The sequence below is a fragment of the Schistocerca piceifrons genome, chromosome 2 (genome assembly GCF_021461385.2).
Source record: "Schistocerca piceifrons isolate TAMUIC-IGC-003096 chromosome 2, iqSchPice1.1, whole genome shotgun sequence".
NCBI lineage: Eukaryota > Metazoa > Arthropoda > Insecta > Orthoptera > Acrididae > Schistocerca > Schistocerca piceifrons.
Window position 1 is genome coordinate 482,566,332 of NC_060139.1, and position 18,476 is coordinate 482,584,807.

At 45.9% G+C, this 18,476-nt stretch overlaps 1 protein-coding gene across 2 annotated transcripts in view; it reads right to left on the reverse strand.

Annotated features, from left to right (window-relative positions):
• Positions 1-18,476, reverse strand: part of LOC124776835 (probable ribonuclease ZC3H12D) — a 570,216-nt gene that overhangs the window by 5,429 nt on the left and 546,311 nt on the right. For both annotated transcript variants that reach the window (XM_047252001.1, XM_047252002.1), the window contains exon 2: positions 5,820-6,442. In XM_047252001.1, coding sequence (XP_047107957.1) covers positions 5,820-6,442 — 623 coding nt within the window. The remainder of the gene's footprint in view (positions 1-5,819; positions 6,443-18,476) is intronic.

Here is an 18,476-nt window from a genome sequence, read left to right on the forward strand (position 1 = left end):
ATATGCTGCATTTATTCTATATTTGTGGCCGAAATGGAGAGACTGCTACAGGAAACACTAAATGTAATCTATGAGGCACTGGAATAGATACCAACTGTGTCGAAATATGTATGGGTAAACACAAATATTTAACTATTTTCTTGTTAGATGGTGACCACTTTAAACAACAATGTGTTTCCTCCCTAAATCCTAGTAATGTCGTGGGGCCTGCAACTACTAATAATGGTAAATGCTCTGTGATGTGTATCACTGGGACGCGGAAATGTAAATGATGGCCTACTAATCATATTCTCTTCCCTACACGACTGTGCCCATCCAATTCCTAATGAAATACTGAAACTTGTCTTTTTTTTTGCTACGTTATCCCTTCACAGCTCAACAAATGGTCACAATATGCGACATGCTCATGAAGCATTAACATTCAAACGATGCTGCCAAATTTGCTGGACTTGCGTGACGAGGTTCAAACTTCATGGGACGGACCTCACTAGTATGCTATAAAATCAATGATAAGACGTAGGAAATGCTGCGTGAGTAAATAGGGCGACCGGATAAAGAGCGGAGACAGTCTTCAACTCATTCAGCGTCGTGCATGATCGTTTCGATTTTCGATCCTTTTTGTGGGTAACGAAGCTTGCCGCCTCTCCCTATACGATCTGCCCAAACAACGTCGAAATCTTAATTTTTGTCGTTGTCTTGATGGTTGGATACGCCGTAGAAGAAGAAAGAATGATTGAAGTCCAGTCGACAACGAGATCAGTAGGAGACGGAGCACAAGCTCGGATGAGGGAAGGAAATCGGTCGTGCCCCTCGCAAAGAAACCATCCGGGCATTTGTCTGATTTCCCTATCTCGCTTAAAGAAATGCATGTAGGGTGGCTATAATCAAACTTTCACTACTTGAGACAGAGCTGAGTGAAAACTATTTGCCGTATGGGTACCCAACTAAATAGCACTGACGTTCAGACTCTGCGCAGGATTTGCGTTGCTGCTATTGTTAGTGTCGACACTTCTACTGGTACGGCGAAGTAGAGTTGAAACGCAAGCATCAGTGTGCATTGCAACAGCAGTCAGTCAACACGAGTGTGGACAAGGTGAGCAGGGCCTCGCGCATCAAGCTGTTTCATCAAATCAGCGGTAGTACTACTACTCTTCGAGAGTATCGATGCTTAAAGGAATACGGAGAGGCTAGTTCCGCACCTAGGTTGGTGAACATGGTTCGGAAGTTCAAACTAACTGGAGATTTGGGAATTCTCCTGGAAGAATTGCGCCACAAATTGTTGAAGTTGCTGTTGCCATAGCTGAGAATTCTGGACGCAATGTGCGATCTTGAAGCAGTGCACGAGCTGTGACGACAGCTGAACATGTCTGAACACTCCATGGCCCACCGTAAGGAAAGTGCTGCGCAAAATTGTGAAATGTACCTCTAGCGCGACTCCAGGTTGTCGTGCATGCAAGTGATCGTCACACAGAGAGAAGTTTGTAACCTGGAACGTAAACATAGTAGGCAACTAACGAATGTTATCCCTCTTTTCCGGAAACTGAAATGCGTTTTTTTTTTCTTCCACACGTCTTTACAAATGTTTTCACAAAGTTTCATTGTCCTAGGATCATTCATTTTTCATAGGGGCTCTTTCAAGAAGTGGAAGTTTAATTTTAGTAAATTATTTTTATGTGGAATGTCGAACGGATCTTTTAACCGTTGTCGAGTGTAAAACCTCGCGGTCACAGCTGTGAAATTTCTGTAATAATACCAGCGTACACACTCAAGGTCACATTTATTTAGTTTTTATGCGAAGTAATACAGCAAAAGTTGCTGACACAGCCCCAAGTCTCACATATGGTACCTACCGAATACATACACGTATCTTTGGAGAAATTATAAATTATGACGACTTGGACATGTCTAGAAGCTCGTGCAGGCGCCTCAGGCATTTTTAAAACCACACTGTCATTACTACACAAGCGCGCTGCCGGAACGAGAGCATTGTACAAATAGGAACATTATGGGGCAGCCCAAAGATTAACTCAAACATCTCCAACTGGACGCTGCAGGAGCTCAAAGCACAATTAGTAATTCCGTACGTCACAGAGGAGGCGTTTGAAAACATGACTGATCGCCACCAACAACTCTCAAATCCGCTTCAGCTGACTGTAGGTTGATACTACCCGTGAGGTGCAGTGTTTCAATCACTTGATTACCTTGCAATTAACTCCATTCCCCGTTGTGTACCAGAGCATAATCTTTCTGGGAGGGATTCTAGCAAATATCAGAACGTTACTTCTTACGAAACCAATGTTGCTTTAGAAGTTCTCCTGAAAGAATTCCGCCTGCGCTGGAATCCCAAAACGTTGCTCTGTCTCATCCTAACTGCGAAGGATTCAAATACAAATATTAGATTGAGGTACTGTCGCAGTTCGAAATTAGCATTCGAGTTTTAATTATGAACATTAGAGATCGCTGACAGACTTACGGAAGATGCAATCAAATACTGTCGCAGCAGTACTCATTGGAATTTCCAGGAGACAACTGAGTGAGTTTTCCAAGTTCACGTCACCTCGTGACAACCACCAGTGGCTGCGCATTGGAACTGCCATGCCTCGACTTTATGACCAATGTAGCAATTCACAAAAGGTATTTAAAGCCATCTGAATTTCTTCCACATTTCAACGGTATCTTTCATTTAATAGATAGCTCTTAATGGAATCACCGCTGCACCGTTAGTCTGCAAAAATAACTGTTACTACAGGGACCACATAAAAGTGACTACAGAAAAAGCAGATGCCAAACAGATTCAACTGGAGGATCCTCAGGAAGTGTAGTCCATCCACGGAGGAGGTGGTTTAGAAAACCATCGTTCGACCTATACTAGAGCACTGTTCGTATGTCGAAAACCCTTACGAAATAGGATTGATCTATGAAATAGTAAATATGTAAAGGAACGCCCATGTTTCCTTATTAAGCGCGAAAGTGTTACGAAAATTCTTTTCGAACTACAGTGACACGCTACAAGAGCCCAAGAATCAACCAAAATCTAGCTTCCTCAGGCAACGTATATATCGCGGAAAAGATCATGAAGATAAAATTAAAGACATTCGAGCTCTCGCAGTGGCTTCCCAACGATCGTTCCTCCCGCGCTGCATCCGCAACTTGAATAGGGTAAGGTGGAGGGGTGGCGGGGAGGGAGAAACACGGTGATTAGCAAAGTACTCTCCGCCACACACCATACGCTAACTTGCAAGGTATAGATGCAAACGTAAAAAAATAATATCATTGAAGCGTGTGACAAATTTTGTTTCAATCACTGCAGAAACTTTCGAAGAGATGGAAAAGGCAACATACGTTTGTCGCTGAATTTGTACTAAGCGATGGAGAGGGGGGGGGGGGGGGGGGGCAAGTTATTTCTCGAGGAACGATGATGAATTATTACCCTTGTACAGTAACACAGACAATAATGTGCCAAGTGCGCAGGATCTCCTCCGAGACGTCAAGAGATAAATGAGATGCTGGCGAAACTTCACACCATCACAAAGGTATAGATTAATCTCAATATCCTTCTGCCCATCAGTACCGACGACGAAACGTGGGTGTAAAATCGATTCACTGCAACTTGCAGAGCTGATGTAGACCACAGCCGTATTGGGGTGGTCTTGCGCCACCGACAGAACTGCCGAAGCTACGTTCCCCCGCCCCCCTGTAAAGGTAACTTTCTGTAGTTCGGAGAGTTAATAAATTCTATAACATTTTTAGTATGTTTAATAGGAAAGAACCACAGCAAAACCAAATGTCGAAGATTTGATACAATAACTACATGGCTTAAAAGTTTAGTACAGTGATTAGGAAAGAAATTTAAGACTTTCAAAGCTTTGTTTTTATGCGCGCCAGAGTTTCATTCTCGCTAGAACAACAACAAAATACGTAATGCATAAGGAAGGCCAACTTTCAGTGGTCTTACGACACCACATGCTTTAGCAATGCAATGGTCAACCCTATTCGTGGTTCATGGAATACTGTCCCAGTTGCAGATTGCCAACAGAGGCAACAAAAATTTCATTTGAAATATTTCCTACAATTATTGATCGAACTTTAAGATTTAAATGCTGTCATAATCTACTCGTTAAGAGATAGAATCTAACGTTAAGCTTTAACACAGTGAGACAAGTATTGCAGTTACAAACTGTGTATATGCCTTGAAATAGAGTAACTCACGGCTCGTCAATAGCCACACTAAATTCATCCAGTATCTGAGATTGAGAGCACTTAGCGATTTGTAACAAACTTTACGCACAATTTCAAACCTTTCCGAAACTTTTTCTCGTTTCCGTGTGTAACGAGAAATATTTAACACATCAACTCATTCGTAAAGTAATATATAAAACCTGTCTCTTGCCAATCATGAAGTATACTCTGCAGACCCTTGTCATAAATAAGAGTGTCAGATACAGGCGTACGATGAAATCAAGTTTCCTAAGTCAGCTCAGAGAGAGAGAGAGAGGGGGGGGGGGGGGGGAGAGACGAATAAGACCTGCACCAAGGCAGCCGGACCTGCCCCACAAGGGGCCTCCTGGACAATAAGGCCAAACGCTCATTTCCATTTTGTAGACAAGTTGTACAGCACACGTTGATTAACAAATGTAGCAACTGTAGCGACTTTACTCACGTTCCGGTAGCGGACATGTCCAGAAACTATAGCTCCTTTCTGTCACTCTCTCATGTGTCTAGTGAAGGAAGGAAGAAGTATGACTGGGTATGACGTCCCGTCGACATGGAGGTCATTAGAGTCGGAGCACAAGCTCGTTCGTGTCGAGGACTCCGAAGGAAATGGGCCGTGTCCTTTCGAAGGAACCATGCCGGCATTTGTCTGGAGCGATTTAGGGAAATCACGGTGGGGAAGAATGAGCGCTGTAAAATTGATTGAAACGAATGCACCCGCCTCCATCTCCATGTCATTATCTGGAGACAGGGGTACGGGGAAAAAGCACGTAGGGCGGCATAGAAAGAGATGGACAGACCAGGTTAATAAAGGCTCAAATGGCTCTGAGCGCCATGGGACTTCTGAGGTCATCAGTCCCCTAAACTTAGAACTACTTAAACCTAATTAACCTAAGGACATCACACACATCCATGCCCAAGGCAGGATTCGAACCTGCGACCGTAGCGGTCGCGCGGTTCCAGACTGTAGAGCCTAAAACCGCTCGGCCAATCCGGCCGCCGTTAATGAAGGCCTCAAGGGAAAAGGAGTAATGTGGGATGCAATGGACAGAGAAAAGCTATACCAGGACAGAAATCAATGGAGACATATCGTTCCCAACGTTCCTAACCGGCCCGCTGGGCCGGCCGAAGTGGCCGTGCGGTTCTGGGCGCTATAGTCTGGAGCCGAGCGACCGCTACGGTCGCAGGTTCGAATCCTGCCTCGGGAATGGATGTGTGTGATGTCCTTAGGTTAGTTAGGTTTAATTAGTTCTAAGTTCTAGGCGACTGATGACCTCAGAAGTTAAGTCGCATAGTGCTCAGAGCCATTTGAACCATTTTTGAACCGGCCCGCTGGAAGAAAAGCCTGATGATGATGATGATGATGATACCCCAATGAAATAACAACAGGATCTCCATTGCTCAAAATGAGCATGAGGCGGATAATACAAGAGAGGAGTAGAAGAACTAAAGCACCTCTTCCGGTTAATTCTCATATATCTTTTTTTGTAATTTTTGCACCCGCTGTATGCACACTTGGCAGAGGCCTAACTCGCCGTGCCCACGGCACGGTTGTGACGTAGGCGTACTAGTGAGACACTATCGAGAGAAAGCAGTGGGATGTGTACCTCATGGCGACGTTGCTGCCGTCTATGACGATGGGTCGCAGCGGCACTTGCGGCTGCGCGGCGGGGGCGGTGGTGGCCGGCAGCGGCAGGTCCTCGGCGGGGTCTCCGGCGCCTGTCGCCCCCGCGCCGCCGCACACCGCCGCCCCCGGACAGGCGACCGCGAGGCTGGCGTCTTCGGTCGCGAGCGCCAGCGAGGGGTCCTGGCGCAGCTGCTGCTGTTGCTGGTGTTGGTGCTGCGCGCCCAGGCGCACCAGCTCGGCCAGCAACTCGTTCTGCGCGGGCGCCGGGCCCAGCTTGAGAAGCGCCGCCTGCACCAGCCGCTCCGAGTAGCCCAGCTTGACGCCGAACTCGACGCGCGCCGTGTAGCCCGGGTCGTGCTGCGCCTGCGCCGCCGCCGCCGGCTGCTCGCACGACACGTATTCGGCGAATTCGGCGCCCAGCGTGTCGGAGACGGTGCGACTCACGTCGTGGTGCTGGCCGTGCCCGGCGCCGCCCGCGGACGCCGGCTGCGCCTGCGGCGGTGCGCCGACCGCCGGGCCCTCCTCCGCCTCGAAGTCGGAGTCGTAGCTCGAGTCGTCGCACGACTCGCCGCTCGCCACGCCGCACACCGAGTCAACATAGCTCTGCGAACACACGACAGCGCACTCCTGTTAGCACGGCAAACCTGTCAGTGCTGCAGCTGCATCGCTGCTGCACCATCACAGCCTTCGCAATGCTGCGTACGGAAAGCTATCCGATGAGCAGGAAGGCGCGAGTCGTAGAACAAGGGTGGGACTGGCAGTAATGGAACCCCCTCCCCCAAAAATAGCAACAGCTTCCCATGGAGCGTCCATAAATGTTTACCCTCATTTCAAAATTAAATATTTATTATATTTATGACGATAACGTTTGTTTCTTGTTAGAGATCTACTAGAGAACCCGTGAAGTTTCTGCACAGCTGTGTCTCATTCAACACTTTCGCTGTCTGAGCTATATCGTAAAAGTGGCTTCCCCCCCCCCCCCCCCCTCCCCACCCAGGTGACAGCTCAGTGTGTTGTGTGGCTAGCAGAAACCAAATCACCGATTACTGTGCACCGAAAGTTTCTGTAGCACTATGGGCCTTAACATCTGAGGTCATCAGTCCCCTAGACTTAGAACTACTTAAATCTAACCAACCTAAGGACATCACACACATCCATGCCCGAGGCAGGATTCGAACCTGCGACTGGACTGAAGCGCCTAGAACCGCTCGGCCCGACTGGACAAGCTTCGCTGGAGCTTCAAGTGTCAGAGAGTATCGTGCATAAAGTGGTTCGCAAAAACCTTAAACTGTAAGGTCCAAATTGTTCAGGCATTACAATCACAATCGCCCAAAACGTGAACAATTTGCAAGGGACAAGCTGAACCGTTTACTTTAAGCGTGTTCGTTTTTCTGGTGAGGATACATTTCATATTCGTGGCTCAGTTAATCGCCACAATAGCGGGATCTGGGGATCATAAAATCCTAATGTACGAGAACAGATCCGAGGCAATCCAAAAGTTAAAGTGTGGTGCCGATTAATGTGTGATCGAGTCAATGGCCCATTTTTCTTCTTTGAAAGCATTGTACGTGGATATGTTCACCAACAAATGGTGAATTATGCCGTTCCCCAGGATATGCAAGACACCATCGTCTTTCAGCAAGATGGCGCTCTCTCTCATTGGGCTCTAGAACTCCGAGATTTTCTTAATGAAACCCTCCCCAAACATTTGCAGGGACAGCCCAATTCCATGGCCACCGGCATCACCTGACGCTACCCCCTTAGATTCCTTTCTTTGGGGGTATGTGAAACATTGTGTACAAAACAGCGGTTCCTGATAATGTCACTTTGCAACAACGCGTTAGGAATGCCACTCACACAATCACACCAGACATGTTGCATGGAAAGAGACTGAATACCGGCTTGCTATCTTGCGTGTTACCAGGGGTCCACATGGTGAAGGGATTAAAATATTTAAGTATATTAATGTTTACGCAAGGTTCAAAACTTAAATGGTATAATGCATGTTTCATTTGCTGTATCCAATAAAGACTTAAATTGTTTTGTTATTAGGGTAAACATTTATGGACACCATGTACAATAACTTATCCATTTTACTGGCTGTTGAGCTCCTTGACTGTGGATTATATCAATTTAATAAATACAGCAATCAGTTGATGATAAATAAGATACTATGCTGTTTTTGTGCAAAAAAGTTAAAAAAGTTAGTGCCACATCCGTAAGGGCATGAATCAGAATAACAGAAAGTAGAGTAGAAAGGGGCTGCAGCATGCAGTTTGCTGTCTATGTTTCAACTGTGTACTAGCTGAAGAATCAAATACGTATTGCGCTAACTGAAGATGAGCGAAACCCCAAATGCGTATTAGCTCAAATAAAAATACTTAACAAAGCGGCTGGTTGCTACCTTTAATAAAATAATAAATAATAGTTTCCTAAAGCCCTTACATTTTGGCGTAGTGGGTGTCCTTGGGAGAATATCAGGGATATGGCAGGAACGATCATTCGAAACAAAATATCTAGTCAACAGGGGCTCTAGAATGCGTACTGCGGCTGTGGTTGTGGCTGAACATGACACAGTACGAAAGGTTTACGGCGCAGTTGTCTCGGTTCTCTTTGATCTTTCGATTGCCCCGCGATCTAGTGACTGGTGTTGGCACAGTATTAACCTCCACGACCTATCTTCGCGTATCTAACGCACTATGGGTTTTAGGAATGAAAGTGAGTGTGAAACACGAACTGAAATATCTTCTAGGATGCAGGTCGTAAGTAACAAGGGCGACTAATAAATGAAGGATTGCAATCACGATCTTGCCTAATACGCGAAATTTCTCTTGGTACTGGGCAACTATCTTTAACAGTGGTGTTGCAGCTATAATTTATTATCGCGATAGCGATATTACGGTCAGTTTACTACGACACGTTTCGTTTGTTAGGCATTTAATTCTCGATTAATTTCTTCCTTGTTTCAGTTTCCTTTCGTCATCTTGTTTGAAAACTGATTTGTAACGTTTTTCCCAACTATTATAGTGGTATTTACACGAAAATTAGCCCCTCGTAATAAATAAAATATTGCACTGGCTTCAGCGGCATAGTTACTTCCGTTAGACAATGTTATAGTCTTTTCCTCTTACCTTTAGTTAAAAATCAGCGTAAGTGTTTATATATTCATACAAACCGGTACTTTAGGACAGCTCTTAGTGCAAATTTATTCAAATACAACAGTACTTTGTGTAGCAGTCACATTTAATGCTATTTCACGTAAATTCCAAATTCTAAGCAGAGGGATAGCTTGTTGTTATGGCTATTTCGTAGTTTCTGGCGTATCCCCAGCATTCGCGCCGCGCGAGTCGAACGTCACGTGATTGTTCGAACACGTTTGATGTGTATCGAACGCTGCGGCGTATCGGAAAATTTCGAGCCCGTTCGAAGAAGAGTGTCGTTTGCCAGCTCAATGCTTATCTTAAGAGCTATAAGCACTTGTTGACTAGAAAAAAATGTGTTTCACAGTATCAAAGATGAACAAGTGCTCTTCGCTCTTAAGGAACGCGTCTTACAGCTCATGTTTACGAGACTTTTTGTTTCCAGTGATCATTCCTGTCACATTTCTGAATATGTACCTTCCTCCTGGGACACTATATACCAATCTCTATACTTTTTCAGCTAACTTTCGGTTATCAATAAACTGGCCTGAAAACTGTGGACCTCGAGAATGGGAAAGAATTCTAGACGATTACAGCCAGGACATTCAGTAAGACAGGACTAGATGGGAAAGGCTCCGCACTAAGAAAAAAATTAAGTCGGACTTTCCCAAATATAGGCGGAAGCGATTGAACCGTGTAAACTGCGAGATTGTGGAAGTTACAAGACTTTGCTGCTATTTTAGTTCTTAAACAAATTGCGTAAGATTGAAAATTCAATTTTTCGCACAAATGCGTTTTCAGTTGTGTTCCCCTGAAGTGCAATTGCTTAGAAGTTACATTACAGCGACCTACCAAACACTGATCCAAACAAATTATTATAGATTTCTTAGATATTGTTTCTACCAAAATCGCTAGCAATTGTGGTACTTGAGTGACTACGCGGAAGTTCAGTGTGGGTCAATGAGTTACGTCACTGAAAACTGGAACATCTGAAGAACCAGCAAGGAATCCTGGTCAGGGCAAAGTTAGGAACTACGGAACTTCCTGACAGCAGAGCAGCCCGTCGTCGGGAGTATACTCGCACAACACCGCACGTTTCCTGCGAAGACGTACATGGCCGGGAGTTCGTCGACAAAATACAGTACAAAGCTGGCTCCTATCGCTGACCTTATACAAGCCAACACGCACGCAAACAAACAAAAAATTAAGTACATTAAAAAATAGGCTAACTTTTTAATTTTAGAGAGATGAGCCTTTTGTTTTTGTGCTCTTCAGTAACTATGAGTACACAATGAACTCCGCAAACCACCGTACGGTGCATGGCGGATGATACGCTGCACCAGTACTAGTGATTTCCTGTCCTGTTCCACTCGCAAATAGAGCGAGTGGAAAACGACTGTCTAAAAGTGTCTGTACGACCCGTAATTTCTCCCATCTAATCTTCATGGTCCTTACGCTAAATATACGTTGGAGGCAGAAGAATCGTTCTGCAATCGGCCTCGAATAGCAGTTTTCTAAATTTGCGCAGGGGTGTCTTGCGAAAAGACCATCACTTTCCTTCCCCCATTCCTATTTGAGTTCAAGAAGCATCTCCGTAATACTTGGGTACTGAGTTAACCTACCGTTAACGAGTCTAGCAGCCCGCCTCTGAACTGCTTCGATGTCGTCCTTTAATCCAACCTGGTGGGTATCCCAAACACTCCAAAATACTCAAGAATGAGTCGCCCTAGCATTCCATGTCTCGATGGTAACTGCCTGACAGTCAAGTTTTTCTTGGTATGAAAATTAAGTAATCCCATGTGTCATTTACTGCCTCCAACGTCCGCAGCTCGTGGTCGTGCGGTAGCGTTCTCGCTTCCCACGCCTGGGTTCCCGGGTTCGATTCCCGGCGGGGTCTGGGATTTTATCTGCCTCGTGATGACTGGGTGTTGTGTGATGTCCTTAGGTTAGTTAGGTTTAAGTAGTTCTAAGTTCTAGGGGACTGATGACCATAGATGTTAAGTCCCATAGTGCTCAGAGCCATTCGAACCATTTTGAACTGCCTCCAACAAAGCTGCTATTAGTTACAAAAACCTCTTACAAATATGGAAACATACCAACATAATATTTCTCATAAAGCATCTAAATGCTCCCCGCCAGTCACTTCTCACTACAGTTAACGTCGGCGCCATACACCATGTAAAAGTAGCCATCTGAACATGGGCGTAAGTAACTGACCGACACCAGAGATCGCCTGAACGAAGGCGTTATATGGAACGACGACATATCGAATCACCAGACTGACGTACAAATTTGCAGTCAGGGTGCGAGGCATAACCACACGAGTGCTGCTGTTGTAATTTGAAATCGCGCTCCAGATCGTAAATCCAGCTGTAGGTCTTGTGTGATAGGCACACAGACAGGTTGGTTGCAGTCCGTCAACCGGTCTCCTTGAAAGCACTGCCATCACTGGCACCGAGGCACAACCTGCCGTCTTTCATCATAAAACACAACGGACCTCCATCCTGCCCTACAATGAATTCTCGCTTGACATCACTGAAGTCGCAAAGGGCGGTGGTCTGGGGTCAGGGGAATGACTCTACAGAGAGTCTAGGTTGGAGCTGTCCTTTAAGTAATCGCTTTGTAACTATTTGTCATGTCACTAACAACTCTATGTCCATTCGCAAAGTTAGCAAAGGTCCACGACCGTTAGAGCGCGCATTTAAAACAAGCCATTTTGCATCCTCATAGTGGCGCTAATAGCTGGCGCGAAATTTGAACAGACATCGTCTTTCAAGTGTAGAAACACGCCTCCTTTGTGTTGCGACTATTTTTCCGTACGCGTGCGAGGCAGCGATCAAAAAAGCATGTATCAATATACAAATATGAAAAAATGAGGTGCGAGATAATTGCGGTAGAATGAAGCTGATAGGAGAACGCAGAAAAATGATTGCGGCAGACGCCGGCCGTTTAGACTGGGGCGCGTCAGATAAGAAAGCGTCCGGGAGTACAAGAGCCTGATAAGGGGGCGGCTGGCGTGTCGTACCGTTAGGCAGCCGCATTACGTAAGGTAAGGGGTCGGGGGAGGGGGGCTCCCCGCAGCAAAGCGTGACCTGCGCAACCACGGGGCTCGCATCCGCCTTGCCTCCCCTCCCCCTCCCCGCCTTTAATCCGAGCAGCCTTCACCGATGACGCCCAGCAGCTGACTCGGGCACACCCTCTGCCTTGCTGTAATGCCTCGCTTCCACGAATCGTCCGCTCCCCCACATTCACCATTTCCATAAGGAACCGCACCACAGCCGATGCAAGGTAAGTCCTAGTCGGAAATGCCGTTCGCTAAACCACAAAGGAGAACCACCATCCATTACAGCAGCCCTAGGCAACAAAAGCGACATCTGCCTCCCAGCACCTGAGTGAATGGTTGCGTGCCAATGGCAGGAACTACAGTCCGCTGAAACTCTGTCGGACCGGATTTAAATCCAGAAGAGAAACAGTGTCCATGAAAGGCAAAGAACAGGCATCAAATCCCGGTCGGGCACATAGTGTTTATGCATCAAGAAGGTTCACAACAACGTACATTATTCCGCAGACTGAAATACTGATTTTAGAGTTGTTTCCGGTCCTGAGCTAACGCAGAAAAACTACCGCATTCGATCCTCTCGGCAGAGAGACCAAGCCCTTTCTTTTTAAGAACAAAAGGAGTTCCTCGGGAGTAAATTATTCGATTTTTTGTCTCCCCATAGAGTCGTAACGTGCCTTTTCTGCGCTCTTTCGAAAGATACTTTCCTGTTCGCCAAATAAAACATTAACAAGTCGAAGAGACGTTGTACGAAAATGAACGTTCTGTGGAGCAAGTATGTGCTTGTGCTTTCGCCTAGTACTCGATTTGAAACATGATTAGTTTTTAATTTTCGCTTTAGCTTGGATATATTTTACCTACCCAATCGATTATCGTACAGAACCGCAAAACACTGATTTTTCTTCACATTTTGCTGTCACTGTTAATGTGAGTTTTTGAACTGGGCATTTACATGTGGACATGTGAGGAGAATCCAGACGATAATGGACACTGCATCAAACACTTTTACAGTGGTCTGTTCGAACTGGTCCCACCTACAGAAGATAAAAGTTAAACTTATAAAACACGCCGGAACACCACAGCAAAGAGAGCTCACGACAGTTATAAAAGGCAGTCTAAGTGCAGAGACTCAAGCAGTTCGATTGGAATATTTCAAATAATAAAGAATTTCACAGCACAAACGTGACAACTTTTTTACTGGCAATTACAGCATCTCAAAAGAGAATTACAGTGACATGACAGATGACGACGCCCTTTGTGAAACTATACGCACAAGCAGACGACGAATGTTCTGAATGCAAGGCTCAAGCCTGGGGAGACAACGCAGTTTCACATCCATACCCAAGTAAACATTGCACCTATAGTACAAAAATGGTTCAAATTGCTCTGAGCACTATGAGACTTAACTTCTGAGGTTATCAGTCCCCTAGAACTTAGAACTACTTTAACCTAACTAACCTGAGGACATCACACACATCCATGCCCAAGGCACGATTCGAACCTGCGACCGTAGCGGTCGCGCGGTTCCAGACTGTAGCGCCCAGAACCGTTCGGCCACACTGGCCGGCACCTATACTACACCTCGCGAGTGGTCTCTGCCTCACATTTAGCATATTTTCCGGTAATTTTTTTGCGCAAGGCTTCGCACCTTTGGAAATCGCTGCTCACCAGTTTCAACGGTCTGTTGAATATCGATCATAAAAAGCACACATTACTACCACACCTCAAAGTCTCAGTAGATAAATCGATATATACTATGAAGTCCCCTGCCACATTTTTCCGTTTGGACGTGAAGGATTATCTCAGAAGCTACTGTAGGGATTTTGATATATTTTTCACTAACAGGTAGACTGATTCATGAAGGAATGTTTGTGTGCATAAATTACCGCCACGCCAGACAAGTCGTCTGGCCATAGATATTCAGTGTTATCCGTGCGAAGCCGGGACATGTCGATAGTACACATCTAGTAATTTTTTTGTTGTTGTGCTTACTCTTGTCAGAAAGCATGCTCAAAATCAGCTAAAATTTTAAAAACTGAAGTCTATGTTATGTGGTACCCAGGAAAAATAGCGCCTGTGTAGTATTCGCAATTTTCACTGCCTTTTTTTGGTAAACATTTCAGCAAATGTCCTTCGACGCTACAAAACAGCCCAGAAGATTCGCCAGGATGCCGAGTTCCTGCAGTAAAGAAGAGGCTAGCAGACGGCACAACCGGGCGATCTCTCTTACAAGGGAACCTCACCATCGCAGCCCCCTCAGATTTAGTTATAAGTCGGCACAGTGGATAGGCCTTGAAAAACTGAACACAGATCAATCGAGAAAACAGGAAGAAGTTGAGTGGAACTATGAAAAAATAAGCAAAATATACAAACTGAGTAGTCCATGCGCGAGATAGGCAACAACAAGGATAACGGGAGCTCTGGAGCGCCGTGGTCTCGTGGTTAGCGTGAGCGGCTGCGGAACGAGAGGTCCTTGGTTCAAGCCTTCCCTCCAGTGAAGAGTTTAACTTTCTTTATTTTCGCAAAGTTATAATCTGTCCGTTCGTTCATTGACGTCTCTGTATACGGTAATAAGTTTAGTGTCTGTGTTTTGGGACCGCACAGCAAAACCGTGCGATTAGTAGACGAAAGGACGTGCCTCTCCAATGGGAACCGAAAACATTTGATCGCAATGGCATAGGTCAACCGATTCCTCCACAGGAAAACACTTCTGATGTATTCTATACGACACTGGTGACGGCATGTGCGTCACATGACAGGAATATGTTGTCGACCTACCTAACTTGTACACTTGGGGAATGGGTAAAAAGATTCTTTTACCTTGCCCGATTTAGGTTTTCTTGTGGATGTGTAATCACTCCCAAAAAAGTGATGAAAACATAAAGAGTTTGTCAGATAAACTGAACAAATGAATGCAACAGTTTCACAGTCGCACAGTTTTCCCTGTGCTCTGTCAAAACATGTTCTTAACGTTTTCAAATTTTTCCGTTTAGGTGTAGCGTCCCCATACTACGGCGCAGTTACCTCCCATCGGACGGTCGGACGGACAGATAATAATTGTCTGAAAATAAAAAATTAAAATTTTCACTTGAAGGAAGACTTGATCCAAGGACCTCTCGTTTCGCAGCTGCTCACGCTGACCACGGGACCACGGCGCTCCTGAGCGCTTATTGTCCTTGATGTTGCCTATCTTGCGCATGGACTCCTCAGTTTGTATATTTTGCTTATTTTTTCACAGTTCCACACAACTTCTTCCTGTTTTCTCGATTGATCTGTGTTCAGTTTTTCAAGGCCTATCCACTGTGCCACCTTATAACTAAATCTGAGGGGGGTGCGATGGGGAGGTTCCCTTGTTAGCACTGCTTCGCACAGTAAGGCGCTAAATTCCAGAGCCAAACCGCGGCGTGAGCAGGGGCGCGAGCTCAGAGGGCAGCAGTCGGCACAAACAGCGTGGCGGCCGCGGACAGCCGGATCTGGCGAGGCGGTGGTTTCCTCGCGTCGCACCTCGCGGATGCCCTTCCCGTGACGCAAACGGCGGCCCGCCACAGTCCGGTCACGGAGCGCGCCGGAACCCACAGCCACACACACGGCGCGTGCTGCGGCGCAACAGGATACACGGAAAGCTGGCGCAACCGGCCGGCGTCCAAACGCGCCTCGTGGCGGGCTGTTTCTTGTAAGCACAGTCCACCATCTTACGCACTATCATGTACACTAGCTGACCAAAAGTACCCGCACACCCCTAAGTAATGCAGAATGATGTCACGAAAGGTGGATCCGCCGGGATAATATGCCCGTCAGGAGAGCTCAGCAACTTAGAACCTGGACTAGGCACTGGATGCCGCTTGAGAAACGAATCCACCAGGGACCTTTCCCTTCTAAAGCTACTCAAGTCGACTGTTGGCGATGAGATTGTGAAGCCAAACACAGACCAGGCAGACCTTACATACTGACGGACACGGACCATCGAGCATTGTGGATCGCAGATGCACTGTATCGCATGAAATCGACTGAACGAATCGCTGAGTTCCTAAGTGGCACCAATAACCCAGCTAACACAATGACTGTTTCTATGGAATGGGGTATAAAGGTCGAGCAGTTCCTCGTAAATCACACTATTCTGTAGGCAATGCTGATCGCGCTTGAGGTGGCGTAAAGAGAGACGTCACTGAGCAGTGGACGACTGGAAACGAGTGGTTTGGGATGATCAGTCCGTTATACCGTGCAGCAATCCGATGGAAGGCTTTCAGTATGGCGCATCTGCGGAGAAGATTGTCATCGTGTGTAATGCCAGCAGTGAAGTACGGAGGGGGTTCTGTTACGGTATGGGACTGTTACGGTATGGGACTGTTTTTTTATGGTTAGGGTGCAGCGTCCTTATTGCTCTTACGAAAACGCTAAACGTGGGAGCATATGAACACAAAAAAATGGTTCAAATGCCTCTGAGCACTATGGGACTTAATCTGAGATCATCAGTCCCCTAGAACTTAGAACTACTTAAACCTAACTAAACTAAGAACATCACGCACATCCATGTCCGAGGCACGATTCGAACCTGCGACCGTAGCAGTCGCGCGGTTCCGGACTGAAGCGCCTAGAACCGCTCTGCCACCGCGGCCGGCCATATGAACACACTTTACAGTATTGTGTACTGCATACCACAGACGAAGAGTTCGGAATCGGCATGACAGTGCACCCTGTCATAAAGCATCATCTGTTAGGCAAAGGTTTATGGACAATACTATTCCTGATAACTACTGGCCTACCCAGAATCCCCACCTGCACCGAATAGAACGTTTTTGGGATAAGTCAGAACATTGACTTCGCTCGATACCCCACCGTTCAACATCCTAAGTTCCTGATTTCGGCCGTTAAGGAAGAATAGGCAGCCATTGGTCCCCAGACATTCGGACGTCTAAGTGAAAGTATAAGCAGCAGAGTTCAAGCCGTGACAAAGGCGTTGGACACACCCCATATTAATCCCCACTAATAGATGTTCGGATACTTTTGGTCAGGTACTATCAATCTTCGCGTGGGACTGCATCGAATTAATCAGAAGGCTAAACACCTAAAGCGAAATCTTCACAACGCAAATGCGATTGCAGGAAGACTATCAATCGTTCCACTCGACTAATCACAGGCTCTGTTTTATATATTCGATGCTCTGCAGGTCGCACGGAACTCAAGAACTATATTTTTAATGTTTCCGTTCTCTACACTGCCTGCATTGGATTTTTTTAAATTTATTGTCTCTGACTGGTATTGGGCCATACAGTCTTCAGCAGCACACTAGGTGCGTATCGTTATGTCCTATGAAGTCTTCAAAACTTGTACCGCACACGATCATGCATACATGGGTCGCAGTAAACGCCTTAAATATGATTCATATGGCACAGTGATACCCCCTGAAGAGGCCAGCATAATAAATTTAAAATAAATCATCTGCCGCCAGTGTCGACATTTCACTCTTCAAAAATAATGTTCCTAAGTAAATATTTTCTGTGATTTTGTTTCATGGCGTCTTTTGTGACGCGACGAACTGAAAAATGTAAAATATATTCTTAACGCAATCCTGCAGCTAAGAGTCCTTTGAAGTGGTCTGGTAAATAATGGAAATGTCGTGTGGCTAGGGCCTCCCGTCGGGTAGACCGTTCGCCTGGTGCAGGTCTTTCGATTTGACGCCACTTCGGCGACCTGCGCGTCGATGAGGATGAAATGATGATGATTAGGACAACACAACACCCAGTCCCTGAGCGGAGAAAATTTCCGACCCAGCCGGGAATCGAACCCGGGCCCTTAGGATTGACAGTCTGTCACGCTGACCACTCAGCTACCGGGGCGGACAGTGGTCTGGTGAGGTACACTTAGTGAGAAAGAATAAACATATGAGATCCATGACAGTTTGCTTAGATTTTTCCCGTGGGATGACTTGCCTGAACCTAACATTTGAAGGCATCTTCAGTTTTCAGTTTTATGAAGAGTGGAATGTCAATTCAGATTGCTATCTCTTATGGTTTCCGTAAATCTCTTTTCGCATTTGCCACGATAGTTCCATTAAATGAGTCACGACTGATTCCTTCTCCATCGTTGTTCACATGTGATAACGTACTATATGGAGTCTAGGAAGTAAGGACGACGGATCTACTACGTTAGTGCAATGGATGAATGTTACTGACCAAATGCTTACAATGAAACTTCAAAAAAACTGAGTGTACAAAGACAAGGCATATTATCTAAATGGAAAACAGTGAGCACCTTGTAAAAAAATTCTGTACTTGCATTTTTCAGCCTCGGGACGCACAAATGATACGAAGTGTGGTATCGGCTTTCCAGTAAGTGGTCAAAGGATAACCAATTTATGGCGCCCTAGTCTATTCGGACCTCGTAACATAGTAATTTTGTATGTTAATAATATAAGGGGGCAGTCAAATGAAAACGAGAC